Here is a 19423-nt window from a genome sequence, read left to right as displayed (position 1 = left end):
TTTGCTTTCCTTTTTAAGGAACGTGACAAATGGCCCTCTTCGGGTTTCCCCAACGCTACAGGCTACAACCTAGTTGGGAGTCTCATTGTCCACGTCATTACCAAGCATACAAATCAACATCGATAGTGATTTCATATAGGAATACATTGTCCTAGTATTGTTGAATTTATCGCCAAAGTGTCAATGTTTCATATTCCCTCCATCTTAAAATAAATGAACATCTCACACTTTAATGAGTTAACTGATTTGAAATTTGACTAGATTTATAGGAAGAATAGTGTTAACATTTGTAACTCTAAATAGATTTACTGAGGAAATATATGGTGATGTGGCTAATCTAATGATATCAACTAAAGATTGGTTGGCTTCTCGAAATATGATATATGTGTATTAAGATAACCTATTATTGTCTAAGGATCATGACTCCCAAGTGCTTTTGAATTAGCACTTTCGTCAAAATGATGGAGAGCTTGCGTCATTGTGGTACTTTCTCCTCAAACTATTTGCAGTTTTTTATCATTAGAGCTACCTGGTACTGTAGTAGGTATAAGTGCTAAAGTCGAGCTAGTCAGTCCTGCACTAAGTATGCAAATTTGAAAAGCAACACATTTTCACAAAAAAAAAGGTATTTATTTTTCTCGTTGGCTCAGCAATTTCATCGGCTGCCCAGTCACTCACTCGGTTCAATCGTCGTCGGGCGCTCGAGTGACAAACTGTGCATGGAGGACAGATGAGTGAGGTAAAAAGAAAAACAAGAAGAGATTCTTTCAAGAGAAAAAAAAAATGCAGATGACAGAAAAAAATGTATTAATCCGTCGACAGCAGGATTCGAACCTGCGCAGGCAAAGCCCAACAGATTTCGAGTCTGTCTCCTTAACCACTCGGACATATCGACGCTTGTGATGTCGTCGAAAGCATGCCCTATATACTATAATTATAAAGTACAGTTATAAATCTGTTTATAACTGGTTCTCGTACTCTCATGCAAGATCACCGTATCAAGCCTTCGAGCTGAGATAGCCATGTGCTAGTACATGATATGATATGGTACTAGCAAGGTTGTTCAACTCCATACCATGTACTAGCACATGCCAATTTACAGTGTCCATGTGTCTGATTTCCTTGTCCTCCGGAATCGAACTTTGGTCCGTGAAATGGATTAAAGCCTTGTTTAGATGCAAAAAGTTTTTAGATTTTGGCATTGTAGCATTTTCGTTTTTATTTGACAAACATTGTCTAATTATGGAGTAACTAGGCTTAAAAGATTCGTCTCGTGATTTACCGGTAAATTGTGCAATTAGTTATTCTTTTTATCTATATTTAATACTTCATGCATATGCCGCAAGATTCGATATGACTGGGAATCTTATAAAGTTTTGAGTGTATCTAAACAGGCCTAAAAAAAAGGTCTTGCAGCAGGAAAATGTGACCAGCTCACTGATGCGCCGTTCAGTACACCTGACTTGTGTCGGCCGAGTGTTTTTTTAATGCCACCAAGAAATCTGGTCTCAAAAATAGCCAAAAAAAGAGAGAAATCTGATCTCAAACAGAACCAACCTCACTGTTACAGATCACAAGCGTAGTTGCATAGCGTCGCAAATGCCATTGCCTTGTGGCAAAGCAACTCTATGAAAAGCCAAAACGACAAAAAAAAAAGAAGAAATGATTTGTTTGAATCTCTTCACATATCAAGACGGTATTTTGCCTTTCCTCTTAAACAGTTGCAATGTATGAGAGAGCTTTCACATCAGTAAGGTAACACAGTATGAAAAAAAAAAGAAGAGCCTAAAAGAAGTCTACATGGCGTATCTAGCTGGTGAATATAAGGAGAAAAAAAATAAAGAGCATAAAAGGAATACACAAAACTAAAAGGTGGGGGAAATCCTGTCTTGATTGTCACTGCAACGGACCCCGACATTACTGAAAGCAGATCTCAGCAGGCAATATCCATGTAATCTTTGGCGCAACTTGTTCAGGATGGCATGAACCAGCAGCCTAAGTGGACACCTGATAACAACAGGGAGTTGAAATTTAGAGCTATCATGCCACTGGAGATGTGCTTCAAACTTCTGCCTTGCTGGGAGAAATCACCTCTAGGAGCAGGCATAGTGCAGCAGCTGGAAACTATATTACAGGCATGTCAGCTTCCAGGTTCTTATAAATTGCCCAGCCTCTGGGGTAGTTCAGTAGAGGAGGTTCCAGGTTGAAATTCCAGACCATAGCCCTATTGCAATTGTCTGGAAGACCCTCTATTTGGCGCTCATTTTTAACAAGCTTTTCTATAAATCGTGACTCCTGCAAAAACACGTCAGGTCAGACCATCTATATGATACTATGATAAAGTAGAACTCAATTGTGGGAATAACTTTTCATCACATAGCTTTGTTCTACATCAAGAAAGATGGTCATGGCACATTTCCATTTGGTGGCAATACTTGCTTGAATATGGTTTTTATCTATTGATTTTACCTCCATTAAAAATCTATTATTTCACTGGAAAACCAAATTCTACCATATGTTATTCCACCACAAAATCAGTCCTTTCTATAAGTGGAATAGAGAGCTGTAAACTGATATTTCACTAAGTAGCAACTAGGATCAGTCTCTAACTGAGATAAGTGCTGACTTCACACAAACAGAAGTTCCATCAGCTATGTGAAAAAACCACTGTAATCTGACTATCACAGTTTGCACTAAAACAAACTCACCTGCAAACCACCTCTTCCACCTGAGTGGACTATAACAGAATCCATTGGTGGGCGGTTCCATCTTTGAGGGTCCCATAACATTGTACTGTTGAAAGCAAATGCAGAGAAACCAATTGGGAATCGACGAGTCAAACTCTTCTTTTGAGCCGTCTGGACTGTGTGCCATCCCATGACTCGGTTACCTTTGCAAATAGGACCTTCCAAAACTGCCCTATACTTTGTTCCAACATGGATTGCTACAGGCCATGAGCCAAAGCGCCTGAAAAACATAGCACATCTCATGAGTTGGGAAGCCGGATGTCTCATCTAATTCCACTGAAATATAGCTAGCAGATCTTTTGAGTTTTGACCTGAAACTTCTGGTTAGCAGTTTCAGGAGCATTGTGCTTTTCTAGCTCCATCATCTAATCAAACTAATCAAGATTATGTGATGCTTACAATCTTACATGTCAATAAAAAACTATCTTTAACTGTTTACTATGAATCATCAAAACAATTTGTAGACAATAAGTTCATACAGATATCAGTACGGGCAAAAAAAAAATGTGGAAAAGAGCTCTGACCTGATCTTCTGCATTTCTTCAAATACATCAGCTGAGTATGACCGCTCTTCGTCAGCAAAATGCATTATACCATCAAGGTGATGCCTTTTGATATGATAGATTGCATTATTCCTTTGACAGACAGCAATCTTCCGTACACTCGTGGTATTCTTTCTACATACAAGATGCCTGTACATAACCCCAGAAGACCTCAGAATTTCTGCTGTTTCATAGGACTGTTCAGGCCATTCCACCACTAACCATAGAAGAGGTGCATGTACAGCTTTCAAAACATGGGCTAGCCGATTCAAATAATATGCCTGCTGTGGCCGAACAGAAGTGATTGTCACGATTATCAGCAGCTTCTTCGCGACAATGTCAGATTCTTCAATACCAGGTAAAGCAGGTGACGATTCAGCAAAATCTGCCTCATCATCCAACATTGCAGGAACTGGAGGGCTCTCTTGAACCTGAGGCTCGTCAATCAGTTCGACCTCTTTCTCTACTACAACTGTCTCCAACTCCTTAACTTTAGTACCCATCGTTTCCGTTTCAATCACACCCTCGTGGAACGGAAGCCTCTCGTTTTCAGATACTATTTTCTTGTAAACATCAACAGAGAACAAAGGCATGAACCCAATGAAAATGCCAACCATGAAAAAGAACAACAGATGGACTGCAACTCTCCTGCAGCTCAACCCCTTTGATTTTGATCTCTCCTGTGATCGACTATGCCTCTGGGAAGTCATAGCCGCACAAGCAGATTTTAGCTTGCTTGACAGCAGGAAAAAATCCAAGGAGATCAACGAGGCCAGCAACCCCCTCATTGCGACATAGGATTGCGAATACAGCAGTTTTGGAGACGGCGAGGGATCGTTGAACTCAGACCAGTCCCTAACCGACCCTTCCCGTAGGATAACCCCGCTGTTCCTTCGACTGGACACCATTCCAGAATCAAGGCTTCGTGATGCATGTACTCCTCCGCAATTACTCAAAAGCACGAGTCCTTTAGTCCACGGTTGCTGCACTTTCTATCCCTTTCACTCATGTGAAGCCGTGGATACAGATTTTTTTTTCCCCTGATGAGGTAATCAATTGAATTGTACCTGCAAAACAGCGTGTTGCGAGAAGTGCGTCAGCTGGGCTCAGCTCAAGATCAATCAACACATGCTCAAGCTAATCGATAAAGCAGGCTAAATTGAAACATTTCCCTGGAGCAGCGATCCAAGTTGCAGGAGAGCAAGATCCAAAGGTAAAGGCACATATGGCTCTAAGAACTTGAGAAGATCAACCAAGGAAAAACCAAACATTTCTCCCTAAACAAGCAGAGGCGGACCTAACTAACGGGCATGGGGGGATCAGCTGAAACCGCAAAGTTCGGAAAATCAACTGCTACGTACATCACTCCACCGCTCAGGCCCGCAGCACTATCCGCACCGCAACTATAGGTGCACGGATCGGATGCTTCCTGTGCAAAGCAAGCAAGCCAGCAACCCGTCCAAGCAAGCAAAAGGCTTCCTTACCGACGAAGGAAGACGACGAGCAACCAGGCCTGGGCGGGATCTCCAATCCACGTCGGTGAGAGCAGGAAGCGTCGGCGGCGGCGGCGGCGCGAGGGCGCCTGATCCAGATGCAGGGGGCTGCTTGCTTCGCGTACGACTCTGCCGCTTGCCACGGTGTGGAGGTGGCTAGCTCTGGCTGGCTCGCCCCCCTCTCCCTCTCCCTCCCCCTCCCACCACGCCTCTCCTTTTCGGAGACCGCGGCCCGTGCTGTTGAGCTGTTCCCGGCTCAGGCTTGACTTCTCCTTCCCTCCCTCCCTCGCTTTCTCTCTCCACGCAAACCGAGACAGGAGGAGTTGGTGAGGGGATGGGTGGATAGAGAAAAAGGAGCTCCGCGGGCGCGGAGGCGGACGGGAAGGGGAGGGAGACGAGTAAACAAATGGCGGGCGGTCGCCGTCGGTCGGTCCGGTGAAGTGGAGAGCGGAGGTTCGTTGCGTCGCCGGTTGCAATCCAGCCCCTGGATTCTTGCGGTTTTACGGACGGTGACCGCTGTTACTGTTGGCGACTCCCGCGTGCTGCTAGGGCGGCGCACGGTGTTCTTTTGTACCGCAGGTTAAGACTTGGTCAAATGGGCACAAGGAAATCTTGGAGCTTGGGACTGTTTAGATCACAAAAAATCATAAACTTTCAAGATTTTCCATCACATTGAATATTGTGACACATATATAGAGCATTAAATATAGATAAAAATAAAAACTAATTATACAATTTGTCTGTAAATCACGATACGAATCTTTTAAACCTAATTACTCCATGAAAAGGCAATGTTTGTCGAATAAAAACAAAAATGTTACGGTATCAAAATCCAAAAAAAAATAGATCTAAACAAGGCCTTGTTACAATGGTACATCTAAGGCCTTGTTTAGTTTCATTTCTTTTTAAATGAACATGGTAGCACTTTTATTTATATTTAACAAATATTGTCCAATCATGGACTAGCTAGGCTTAAAAGATTCGCCTCATAAATTACAGATAAACTATATAATTAGTTATTTTTTATCTATATTTAATGCTCTATATATGTGCCGTAAGATTCGATGTAACAGAAATCTAAAAAAATTTGCAAAATTTTTTGGAAACTAAACACGGCCTAAGTCGATTTAAATATAATCATAAATATTCTCAATTTTGACTAGTTTGAAAGAAATTAATATCAACATTTATATCTCTAGGTAGGTTTGCTATATAAAAGTGTATATCATGAACAATCTAGGCCTTGTTTAGTTCCAAAAAAAATTATAAAATTTTTCAGATTCTCCGTCACATCGAATCTTTAGACACATGCATAAAGTATTAAATATAGATAAAAATAAAAACTAATTGCACAGTTTGGTCGAAATTGACGAAACAAATCTTTTGAGCCTAGTTAGTCTATGATTGGATAATATTTGTCAAATACAAACGAAAAAGCTACAGTGTCGATTTTGTAAAATATTTTGGAACTAAACAAGGCCCTAATGATATTAATTTAGTAGCATATAATTTTGGTATCAATATATATATATATATATATATAACAGGTAAAAATTAAAATCATTTGACTCATAAAAGTAAGAATTAAATTATTAGTTTTTATGATGGAGAGAATGTATCTACATAGAAATAGAAGAAGGTGTAGTATCTGAATTTTGGAGATGCAAAATCCAAAGTAGTTTCTACAGTGTCATGTGCATGAATTTTGACTTTCGTCGTCCTAGCGAGGGAGACGGTCTACATGCGATTATCATGCAATAGAAAGTTAGAGATTATTTCAATGTACCTTTCATGGCCTTCAAACTCGACGTGTGGTACGTTTAGTGTTTGGTTTGATAGCAAGCACTGCCATACTAATATTTACATTTTTTTAAAACCGCTACATTGTCTTCTAGATATAGCCACGCATCATGCTAACGATATACTCCTACTCCTCCTTCCCCAATTAACTATAGCGGTTGATTTCCGTGTCAAAAGTTCTACTCGATTTGTAGAAAATACGTATAACATTTATATCTCTAAATAAATTTATTAGAAAAATAAATTCAAATATTTATTTAATGATGTTAATTATGTATCATAAATAATTAATGATTTTTATATATAATTAGTCAATGTTGTTTTTCGGAAAACGAAAACGAAAATAATAAGTATTTAAGAACGGAGGGAGTATGAAACTACTCATTTTGACCTTAAATTAATGTAGGTGGGACTTACGCACAAGGATTAAGGAAGATCAAATGATCTTAATACCCATCGTTTATACTGTTTTGATATAGTTGAGGAATTACATAGTACCCTTTATTCCAAATTATAAAATGTTATGGTTTTTTAGATACATTGTTTTTTACTATTTATCTAGTGTATATCTAACTGCATATAAAAAACTACATTAGCAATATTTTTCAGTAAAAGAACAATGTTTTCTCTCATAATATTTTAACATCAACACTAGCATAAGCCAAATTTTAGCGAAACGAACGAGGCGAATAAAATTGACCAAAAGACTTTACTGCGCATCATTTGGTTGTCTCGAAAGTTTGTGGGCCCAATGTCAAATTTCTAAATTAGCCCCATCACATGTCCATGTTAAAGCGTTTTTGTTTGTGAACCATAGGTGTTAACATCAACAGTAAGCAGCAGCGTGCTTTTGTAGTACATGTGTTCAGCATATTCTTTGAGTTTTCTTTACAGTACCATGATTAGGTTTTGTTCTAACTAATCATAGGTCTTAATAGGGGATTATATTTGGTATTGGGGAGGATTTGTGCACCGCTCACCTAACGCTTGCCAAAGCGAACAAAGACGTCTAAACCCCCAGCAAAACAAGCTTAGCAGCGGTCGAGACCGTCACCTGTCATAGGAAGTGTCTGGACACACAGAACCAGGTCTAAAAAAATCACACTAATCTTGCCCTGCTAGAAATGGTTTTTTATTTATTTTCCACTAAAGAATATCCCACAGCCCAGCCAAATCAATTGGCCCAAGTCAAATAATAGTCCCAATCTATGATATCGATACTGTCAGAGCATCTCTAAAGGCTTTGGCAAATTGACTTGACATTTGTTGCTATTTGCAAACTCCCATAACAAAATGCAAAGGATAAAAATAGGTCATCTCCAAGGGAATTGGCATTTGGACTTGGCAAAGGATAAAAATAGAAGGTCTCTAGGTGCGCGCGCTTTTCTCGCGCGTGACTTTGCTCGCGCGATCAGGTTTGCAAAGTCGTCCACGGCTTGGCATTTTTGCCAAGTTTGCTCCCTCATTTGCCAAGTTGCCTAAATTGCAAACTCCAAATGCAAAACCGTTGGATACCTCTTTTGAAGCTTTTTGGCAAATTACTCAAATGCAAATCTCAAATGCAAAACCCTTGGAGATGCTCTGATACAGATTCTTCACCAAAAAACAACTGCTACAAGACATGATATCATGTTACTATATCCAGTGCTATCATATAGTAATTAATTATTTCGTATATTTATGTCTATGGAAGTGAGTCCAAACTATTAAAATTAATTTTGAACAGTTGAATTTCATGACAAAGCTATAACACTTTATTTCTTTGCCACAAAAACAAAACATCCTATGTGGCGTCTAATAATGTGCATGTATAGCACTGGAATATTAAGAAAGGCTAAAACGACATATGTTCGGATCAGAGGTAGCACTAGACTTGTTTATTGTCCATGTCATTGTCATGGCAATAATGATCTCTTCTAAAACAAGTCATCTCGGTGACATTTTTTCTACGCGATTTAGTATTTTAGGGTTATATCTTCACGATGTTCAGACCATTTCCTTTTCTTTCTTTCTTTTTTCTGTCGGGGAAGACCATTTCCTTTTGACTTGTACTATAGATAGTACACGCGCGTGGAATATGTCAAATGTGCTGAGTTAATCTTCACAAAAAATAATGTGTCGACTTGAGCATGTTCGGTTATCTAAAAGTCATGGCTGAAAGATATCATTCTGTAACGTCCTACCTCCACGAGGCCAGATCCGTTTACATCTGACAGTTTTTTTAGACATAGTTAGCCTTCACAGACCAACATCAGTCTTTCCGGTCAGTCACGCATCCCTGAATTTCTCTAGGTCAAGCACGCTTAACTTTAGAGTTCTTATAAGATGAGTTTTCAGAAAAGAAGTTGTAACTTATTGGTATGAGTATCATATTAATTCTATTACGCCTTGGACCGAGATGTTATACTGTTAGCTGATAGATTTGGTAGATAAGTTCAAGCGAACAAAACTAAGTTGAAATCAAATGCAGTAGTACTTTTGATTAGGGCCTTGTTTAGTTCCGAAAAGTGAAAAAAATTTCGGTACTGTAACACTTTCGTTTGTTTGTGACAAATATTATCCAATCATAGACTAACTAGGATCAAAAGATTTGTCTCGTGATTTACAGCTAAACTGTATAATTAGTTTTTGTTTTTGTCTATATTTAATGTTTTATACATGTGCCACAAGATTCGATGTGACGGGGAATCTTAAAAACTTTTTGGTTTTCAGTTTGAACTAAACAAAGCCTAGTAGATCTTCTATTCTTCTCTAAAAGAAGCAGCAGCAGCAGGTGATACCAGAAAATTACCACCGAGTCTTTGTTTAAAAACTCGCTAATTCCAAGGCAGGCAGGCAGCCGCCGCAAATCCCGTCATAAAAGCAACGACAAAAAATCCCGTCATACTATAAATAAATAAACCGGTGATGGGACGAGCGGTGCCGGGTGGGACCCACCGCAACGCGCCACCTCCGGCAGGTGGCCAGCTGGCGCGCATCAGGCGCATCAAGCGGGTGATCTAGCGGCGAGCATCTGTTCAAGAGTAGGTGCTCAATGACAAGTGGGTCCGTCCTACCATTTGGTAGCGGCATTGCTTGCCTGGTGGGATGGTTGTTGAGGAAGCGGTGGCCACGTCGGTTGGCGCTTTGCTGAAGGACGGATCACGGCCGTCTGCTGCCTAAGACCGACAGATCCAACGGCGTAGACGTGGTAGCCGTGCTTTTTTGCGGTCGTGAGCACGTGAAGCCAACCAAAAAAAAATACTGACCCCGCGTAGCTGGAAGCTGGTGATGTTTCTTAATTCTTCATCAGACGACTCAACTAACCATTTTGTTTTTAGTACTTAATATAACTTTTTTTTCAGCCGGATGATCATTGACTCATTGCCGACGGCATCAAGTCAGCACGGGATCGAATTTTGTAGCTACTTGATTGGTTGCTACTATTGTTAATCTTTCACCTTTTGTAAGTAATTTCGTTGGGATTAAGTAAACTACTGTCTAATCATTCCCACTGTTGTACAGTACTGGCAAAGAATCTAAGTACATGTGACACTGACACTGTGCATGACATTGTAGTATGTTAATGCGAATGCTGTTTTATTGATTTGAAATGACGACAACTTGAGATGCTACCTCCGCCCCCCAAAAGTATAATTCTAGTTCTGACCTTAATTAAATTATTTAGACTAAAATTATAGAAAAACATATTTATATTTATGGCGTAAAATATATGCAATGAAAATAATTTCAAATATATTTTATGATGAATATGATGAAATTTACTATCTAGTGCCATGAATATTGATATGTTTTACAGATTTGTATAAACTTAAAATGGTTTGAGTTGATACCATGATAGAGTTTTGTTTCTTGAGGATAGATAAAATATACTCACTCCGTCCACGAAACAATCAATTCCTAAAATTCGTGTCAGTCAAAGTTTGACTAAATTCATAAAAAAGAATAACAACATCTATGACATAAAATGTGTATCATATGGAAGTATATTTTACTAATTTGATACTATAATCTTAGCATTTTTTAGAAAAAATAGTTAATGTTTAAAGAATTTAACTTAGAACAATTTTAGAAATTAATTCTTTTATGGACCGAGGGAGTATCATATACCTCTCCCCTTTCTAGTTGCTGGAGCAACCAGTGAGCCTTTATATACGACCATAAAATCGGCGTCCATAGGTCCACACCAAAGATGCTTTGTCGTTGGCTTTAGTGAACGCCCGGTGAAAGTGCAAAGCACTAACTAATCCCATTAGCAGATGGACGTGACATTCACGCACTACATTCATTAAAAACAACTGGATTAGACTTTTAGGAATTGTATATCCGGGTAACAATTTTATATTCTCTATAATAAGAGAATATAAGATCAATCTTAATGAAAACGCTGAAATGACGACAGTATATTGATGAAGAGATATGATGATAGTTTATGAAAGTAGAGATAGTTTTATGGAGAATGAAACACTTCCGCACTATTTCTAAAATATAAATGTATTGGAAATTAGGACATGAAATTCCACTAAGATTAGCCTAAGTGAGTTGTACGCTAACGTAGAGAAGAGAGGGGAGAAGAGAGAAGAAAAACAGATTGTAAACTTACGACTAACGCATGCACAAGAACTAAGAAATTCTATGAGAAAGACAATAGGCTATAAACCGGCTAATAACTATTATTATAAATAGGCTAATAGACTGAAGTTTCTATACAGCCAACAACCAGTTTTATTATTAGTCTTGCTCTCAATATTCTTAGCATACACACTTGATCCAAACAAAATCACAACTATTCTTTAGCATCTGATTGTTAGTTGTGTGTGATACAAATAGACCGTAAAGTTGCACGATATTTTTACATGATATAGTAATGTGTTTCATTTTATCAAAAAAAAAAAACAACGCGCTAGGGCACGGTGCTCACAGTTCCCGAAAGTCGTCACAATAGTGATATTTAGGCCTTGTTTAGATGCAAAAAGTTTTTGGATTTTGATACTGTAGCATTTTTGTTTTTATTTGACGAAAATTGTCTAATTATGGAGTAACTAGGCTTAAAAGATTCATCTCGTGATTTACAGGTAAACTATGTAATTAGTTATTCTTTTTATCTATATTTAATACTTCATGCATGTGCCGCAAGATTCTATGTGACGGAGAATCTTATAAAATTTTGAGTTTTTAGGTGTATCTAAACAAGGCCTTAGTCCATGTACATCCATATTACTATATTGCAATCGGTTGAATAGTAATATAGTATTTTTAGAAGAAAAATTGCAAATGTGCAAGTTATGGATGGTGAAAGTTTATTGATATATGATAATTACTATATAAAAAGAAGGCAAGAATTAGATACTAAAGTTTTGTTGACTATTTTATATTAAAACATAAATGAGTTTGGATTTGATCATAATCTACCACATGTGGCATCTTGAAATAATACAATTATTATTCAGGGGTTTTATACCAAATCTATTTTGACTAAGGTATTGTTTAGATCTATTTGCTATGGACCTCTAAATTTTAGCCTCTAAATTTTCGTCCTCAAGACCCCTTTGGATCCATGGGCTAAACTTTAATCCTCCACCCTAAAATGACCAATTTACCCCCTCCCTCCAAGTCTCCTTCCTCTCACGCTGTTGCTGTCCATGAGAACTCTCGCCATGGGTAGGCCATGGGGCACAGACGAGGAGGACACTGTCACGTTGCTGGTGCTAGGGAAGGGCGACGCTGTAGATCGGATCCGCCGCGGATGGCCACCGCTTGGAGCTACGACGCTCTGGGTTGCTCGACCAGCAAGATGAAGGAGAGAGAGAGGGCACACACAGTCATGGTGAGACGGAGCAAACTCTGGCGAGCTATGCTACGGCAGGGCGCCGCTCGCGCCCGCTAGAGCTGGGACTTGGGTCGTGCCAGCACAGCACGACACGACCTCTCTTCTAGTCATGCCTTTCAGGTATGGGAGGCATGTAGGGCCGCGCTAAATAACACAGTGAATATTTTCTTCGGCCCAAGTACGGCCCATGCCACGCTGGTATGCCTTCGGGTCATGCTGGCACAAGCAGAGCTCTCAAAATATCTTAGCTAGTTTTATTTTTCTACTCGTGATATCAACTATGTATATTATGTGTACTATTTTAATAAAAATTTTAATGATTTTCATAATCTATTGAAGAATTAGATGAGAGGTAATATAGTAAATGCTAGAAAATTATATTATATAATTGTAGAAATGTCTACGTGCTATTTTTGTCGTGCCGGCCTAAGCATGGCCCAAAATGCGGGCCGAGCTATGTAGCTCATCGTGCCAACATTCTGGGCACGACACAACCCTCGTGTTCGTGGCGTTATCGACACGGCCCAAAATCTTTCGTGTCATGTCATGCTTCGGATCTTGCAAAATGGCCATGCCATGACCCTCCCTCAACTGGCACGGCCCAAGTCCCAGCTCTAGCTCACTCTGGGCATAATTAACCGAAGACCGAAGACCGAACCGAACTGACCGAGACCGAGACCGAACTGACCGAGACCGAACTTTTCGGTCATAAATTCGGTCCCTGCTTCCAACTAACCGAACTTTATACGGTTAGTTCGGGTATAAGTGTCGGTTAACCGAACTAACCGAACTAACCGAATTTTTCTGTTGAGAGTCCTACACTATTTTTTTTATCTTTTTAAGACTTGATTGTGTTGTTTTTGTTGTGTCATAGTGAATTTGTGACTTGTGAGTTGTGAGATGTTGCTGTAGTTAGTATTTGAATAAGGAGAACCAAAATATTTGTATTATCATGTTGCTGAAATTTGATACAAATCTGCTAGTCTGGTTAGTTCGGTCATGACCGAGACCGAACCGAACTAACCGAGACCGAAATTGCTCGGTCTTTATTTTTTCAACTAACCGATCGGTCCTTATTTTTTGATGACCGAACTTTCAAAATGACCGAAGAACCGACCGGTTCGGTTCGGTCAGACCGAACGCCCAGACCTAGCTCTAGCACCCGCGTAGAGCCACCGAAGATGTGCCCGCACTGGAGCTCACTGCTGCAGGGGCAGCACCTTCTTTCCATCTTGCACATTAAATGAACCGGTAATCAACACGAGTAAATGCCCTCAATTGTCATGGCAGCAGGGGCGGTGGTGGTGTCAGCGACGGCGGGGAGGGCAGATGTGAGCTAGTGGGAGAGAGAGAATGGGGGTGTGGGGAATGAGGCAGGGCCAGAGCAATATTGAGGGGCAGCCCCTGACCATTGTGCACTTTAGTCTCTTTTAGCCTTGTTTAGGATCTCTTTGGGAGCAAAATATTTTAGTCTAGTTTTAGTCATTTGCGCACTTTTAACCCTCCCTGTTTGGATCCCCATGGCAAAAAAAAGAGCTAGAAGTGCAGGGCTAGTATTTTGCCTAAATTATTAATTAATAGTCAACTTATCATAAATTATAAGACGTTTGACTTTTTTAACACCAAGTTTGACTACTCGTCTTATTTAAATTTTTGAACAGACAAATGGTCAAACTTAAGGTTAAAAAAGTCAAACGTCTTATAATTTATAATGGAGGGGTATTATACAATTTGAGCTAAACTTACTCATGAACATACACAAGTAAAACAATACATGTATGGATCCTAAACTGTAGCATATTGGACTCACTGCCCTGTACTCCCCTCGTTTCAACAAATAGTGTCATTCTCACTTCCTAAAAAAATCAAATATTTTAATTTCAACAAATATAAAAAATATTATTATTCAGATAATATAATTAATATCATTAGATTAATCTTTGAACCTTTTATTTTTGAAAAAGCCATCCGGCAAACTTTATTTATCAGAGAACATTGTTACATCGTTTGATAAAAGAAGAACAATACAATTAGGGTGCTCAGATTAATCTCTGAACTTAAGAAAGGTCGGGGTAGATGATTCCTGACAGGGACACTCTGAAGAGACTAGGACGCGTCGTTGTTCCATCGGCCAACTAACACCGCGTCAAGCTTGTACTCGCAACAAAAACACGTCGGGCGTACGGACAGATGGCCTCGTGCTCTCTAAAAGTTTGTGCTACTAATTGATGGTCCTCATGCGAGTTTCTTCGTCCTGGACATGATGGTCCTCCTCTTTGGGTCTTGGGGGTTGGTGAACTAACCTCGGCGCACGGCTGCACATGGGCATGGCGATGCATCATGCCAAGGTGCCGCGAAACTGGAGATTATAGTTCAGTTGTCTTCGGTGCTGCTTTTATTAGTTTTGCAACGTGCTGCTTAAGTAGGAGTATATAAAGTAAGGAGCATAGATGTTAGTGTCTGGGCCTGCTGACCTACCTTTCTTCCTCCCGAGATGATGTTGGGCGGCCCTTCTCTGATCTTGGACGGCTGGTTAGGCTTCGGCCCGTACACATTAAGGCCCACGTATGGACATAGAATGATTTAAGCTTCCAAGCTCTCATGGTAACCTGAAATCCTGAATCACGAGACAAGAGATAAAATTTTCTCAAGACCAAAGGCAAAGAAAACTAAAACATTTTCCTGTCAACTTCGTTCATAGGTTTGCGGGTATGGATATATCTTAAGAGCGTACCCCTGCAAACCCGCAAATCCGATGGGTTTGAGTTTTCTTCCACTAACATACCTATGGGTATGAAAATTGATCTGCACACATGTCCTAATAGAGTAAAACCATCGTGTTTGTGTAACGGGTATCATTGCCATCTCTATTCTGGAGGTACGTTTCCAGACTAGCACCATGCATTGGTGCCTTACCATGAACACCATCAGCAACCTCCTTTAAACTATGCACTGGTTCCATCACGACTCCAGAAGGCATGGTGGATTCAGTGGCGGAGCGTGGCCCAAATGCAAGGGGAGCCAAATTGTTTATTTCGATTTGTATACCAATTTTTTGTGACAAAAGTTAGGCCAGCGCTGCAACCTTGTGAAAATTTTTGGGCCACAAAGAACTATGCTTATATATTTTTGGGCCAGCAAGCTAGTTTACATTGCTTTTGGACTTGCTAAAAAAAATTAATAGGCTGACAACATTGGATAGTATATATAGCTGCACTTCGTATTGATGGGCCAGTACATCATGTGGAAATTTTGTGAGCCAAGGGGGGCGGAGCCTCCGCCCTGGGTGGATTCATCACCTCCTTGTCTGTATCCCCTAGAGTAATCATTCAACCTTGTACTGTATAATTTTGTCGACGCCAATGTCATAGTGATTTTCTGTGTATATCTTCACTATTGTTGTAATCAAATCCCCTTCGCACTCCCTTAAACGACCATGAGAACTCTAGGCTCTCTTCTCTCTCCCAACATTACGTAGAGAGTGGAAGCCACTCTATGGGATCAACGCATTTGGGTTGGTAGTTTCATTCTTTTTAAAAAAGAAAATATACAATACCTTATTCATTATAATGCACTGCTATCTTCTGTTACGTTTAAAAGAGGTAAAAAAAAACTGTCCAACTATTGATCACGTGAACATCTACAAAGATTGGCCTTGTTTAGTTCACCCCAAAAAGCAAAAAGTTTTCAAGATTCTACGTCACATCGAATCTTGCGGCACATGCATGAAGCATTAAATATAGACGAAAGCAAAAACTAGGCCTTGTTTAGTTCCGAAAAATTTTGGGAAATCGACATTGTAGCACTTTCGTTTGTATTTGACAAATATTATCCAATTATGTACTAACTAGGCTCAAAAGATTCGTCTCGTCCATTCCAACCAAACTGTGCAATTAGTTTTTATTTTCTTATTAAATATATGCTTTATCTATAACTAAGTTATAAGTGATCTAATGAGCTTGAAATTTGTACTAGAGTTCAAACATATAATAATAAGCCCACCATAAAAATTTCATCATAATTGGACTATAGAAACTGAATATACAAATTATTCTAATTAATTAAAGAAAATCAAAGATGTAAAGCTACAACAAAAACTCTGCACTAAAGTATACCACAACCAAATTTGATTTTTCATTTTATGATTTTTCTATAATTTATTATGATTTTTTAAATATTCAGCAAAAATAAATAAAAAAGAAAAAGACAAAACCACCCTCGAAAACCGCTCGAGGGGGGTATTTAGCCGGTTTTGAAAATTTCAGTGAATAGATTTTCCGATTTTATAGTTCGGAAGTAGAGTACACTGAGATAGTTGAGAGGTTATGTAGACTGTTTTCTTTCTATTTATTGGTTATTTTATTTATCAGGCAAATAGAGAACGCTCATGTGAAGCTACCTTGGAAAAAATGCCTTTCATATTCTAAATTTTTTCTGACAAACAATAGCCTACACATATATTGTTGTGCAGTAGGTTCAAAAACAACTGGAACTCGTTTGATATTTTATATCATTTGAAATGAATTTCTGCATACTTATCGAAAGTTGAACTATGGATACCTCCAATAGGAGTAAATAGAAAGAACATATGTACGGTCATACATTTCACTCTATCCCATATCACAGAGTTATTCGAGAAAACATATGTCTGCTAAAGATAATTCATCCTTCTATTTCTAATAAATTATTATAAAATAATTGTAATGGTAATAATTCTAAATTTCGTTGGATAATTCTATAATTTTGCATAGTAATATGTTTTTGTTCCATAATCTTTATATTAAAACTGAAATGATTTAAGCAATTTGAATTAAATTTAAATGTAACATGCTAATTTAAACAAATCGTTGTGACACCCCACTCTGTAAACTAAACCTTAAAAATTAAATTTGGATTAAATTTAAACATATCTCTGTAGATTAAATATTCTAAAATTTTCTTCAGTTTTATAAAAACTAATATGTCAGTTTTGGAAATTAGCGAGGAAAGTTCGAATTGGCACCATCGAAAATCGTCATCTAGCTAGAAATTCGATCTCGCTCCCATCAAATTCCAAATTCTCCCACGCTGGACTGGCCAAACGGGCCCACACAGTCGCCACTCTCCAAATCCAAAATATAAATAAAAAATATTCAAAACCTTACCCACTTGTTTCCTTTATCTCCTCTCATCACACACAGAGTTGGAAAACAATTTTTTTTACTATAATAAATATAATATATAAGGCATGCATAGACATACACTGCTTGATTATGAAATTTGTTTTACTACGTCGATGATGGCTGCCTCAGCCTAGAGGCTGATCCTGTCTCCTGTTGGTTTGCAGGGTGTTGATGATAGGTGCCTGGCTTACTACCTGCAAGGACAGGGATGAATCAAGCTAGGGCTCGCGGTGCACGCATGCCATGGACGCCGTTGCGTTGTAGGGGAGGGGCTCACGGTTTGGGGATTGAGCGAGGAACTCAGGGAACGAACCTCATGGCTGCCGCCTGCTGCACGGAGGGACACCGAGAAAAATTTGGATCAAGGGAGAAGGGACGACACTAGGGCGCATGCATGACGGCGCCGTACGTACGAATGTAGGAGCATGGAGGGCGACGGACTCGACAGGGCTTCGATCATGGCTGAAAGAACATGTATGATACTCCCTCCGTCTAATAACATTTGCACATCTAGAGTTGGGCACGAATACCAATACAATGTGTAAAATTACAAAAATGCCCCTGCTTCTGTAAAAATCTGACTGATCCTTTGCTTGTTAGCGCGAGTACAGTAAAAACGTGTGGAGGAGAGGGCACCACGTCACAAAGTCTGTACGTTAGGATTTGTTTTTTCCGCATGCATATTGTACGGATGACAAAACCAAGTGGGACCCGCAACCTGATATGTCAGCTTTTGGTCTTTGTATGCAGTTTTTCTTTAGACAAAATTTGAATCACAGAAATGCAAAAATTTTTGGACGGAGGGAGTAGGATATTGACTTAATCAACTAATTAGTTAATTAGATAGATTTGTTTATAATTTACTGATAAAATTAGTTAATATAGCATCTTCTGCCTACTAATATCACAAATACAAAGCAGTTTGGTTGGTTAGTGTAGATTAGTTTGTCTATATGTGATCTTGGGTTCAAATCCTACTATTAGTGTTTTTTTGTTTTTTTACTGTAACCTTGTATGATCAAAGCATAGGTAATGCAATTTAAATCGTGGCAATAGCACACAATTCTTGCATCCACAAAATTAAAGTGTTGCAATATCAATTTAGTATTGCAACGCCCATAGCAATATCTGCAATGGCAAGCCAACCGTGGCAATAGAGGCCTTTTCTTGCAACCAACAAGTACAATTGTTGCAATATCAATCTACTATTGCAACGCTAACTTAATTCACCGCAACACCAGTCAATTCGTGGCAATAGGCACAATGTCTTGCAACCATTCGACATTTCGTTGCGACAACAATTCCCTATTGCAACGATCTTAACACTTTTTGCCACGAGACAATTTTGGTGGCAACATTGCTATCTATCGCAACCAAAACTAAAAATGGTTGCGAGACCACCCCATTTGGCAACCAAAACTTTGCCGTTGCACCAAAACATGGTTGCAATAGGGATAAAAGTTAGTAGTGAGTGAAACTCCCACTGAGAATGGCCTTACAGTCTATTTCCTATATCTCAGCATCTAGCCAGCTTACATTGCACTGTGATATGATTGCTCTCGAGTGAATGTGAATGCTAGCGGTACGCAGCAGCGAGTAAATGCGGTGCTCTCGAGCACCACCCCTGCCATGATGGCCGGCGCCGGTCCCGGCCGGCGAGGTCAGGTGAGCGGTGATGATGCACGCATGGAAGGGGAGCAGAGGTGAGCATAGCAGAGCAAAGGCTCGATCGACTCGTAGGAGTAGGGGCCTTGTTTAGTTCACCCCAAAAAGCAAAAAGTTTTCAAGATTCTCCGTCACATCGAATCTTACGACACATGTATGAAGCATTAAATATAGACGAAAGCAA

General features: G+C 39.4%; 1 protein-coding gene and 1 non-coding gene across 3 annotated transcripts; both read right to left on the bottom strand.

Moving 5' to 3' along the window:
- On the bottom strand, positions 814-895 carry TRNAS-CGA. Its single transcript has one exon. It is a non-coding gene; the product is annotated as a tRNA-Ser (tRNA).
- On the bottom strand, positions 1648-5264 carry LOC8074584 (probable glucuronosyltransferase Os05g0559600). Of its 2 annotated transcripts, XM_002440189.2 has the most exons (5): positions 4774-5264; positions 3272-4356; positions 2709-2967; positions 2092-2295; positions 1648-2007 (listed from the first exon to the last, which is right to left on the bottom strand). In XM_002440189.2, exons 2-4 carry the CDS (start codon positions 4195-4197, stop codon positions 2125-2127), a joined length of 1356 nt encoding a protein of 451 aa, XP_002440234.1. In that variant the 5' UTR covers positions 4198-4356; positions 4774-5264; the 3' UTR covers positions 1648-2007; positions 2092-2124. The 2 variants fall into 2 exon arrangements, with proteins under 2 accessions (XP_002440234.1, XP_021303427.1); XM_021447752.1 differs by having other exon boundaries at positions 1648-2295; positions 4774-5263.

This window comes from Sorghum bicolor, chromosome 9 (assembly GCF_000003195.3).
Source record: "Sorghum bicolor cultivar BTx623 chromosome 9, Sorghum_bicolor_NCBIv3, whole genome shotgun sequence".
Lineage (NCBI taxonomy): Eukaryota > Viridiplantae > Streptophyta > Magnoliopsida > Poales > Poaceae > Sorghum > Sorghum bicolor.
This window is presented reverse-complemented; position numbering and strand designations above follow the sequence as displayed.

Bases quoted from the DNA above. Each gene is read 5' to 3' on its own strand.
- LOC8074584 (XM_002440189.2), bottom strand. From the start codon at position 4,197: ATGGTGTCCAGTCGAAGGAACAGCGGGGTTATCCTACGGGAAGGGTCG. The intron at 2,968-3,271 runs GTCAGAGCTCTT...TATGTTTTTCAG, and splicing joins GAAGAAATGCAGAAGATCAG to GCGCTTTGGCTCATGGCCTG. The intron at 2,296-2,708 runs GTGAGTTTGTTT...GTGTTTTTGCAG, and splicing joins GTGGAAGAGGTGGTTTGCAG to GAGTCACGATTTATAGAAAA.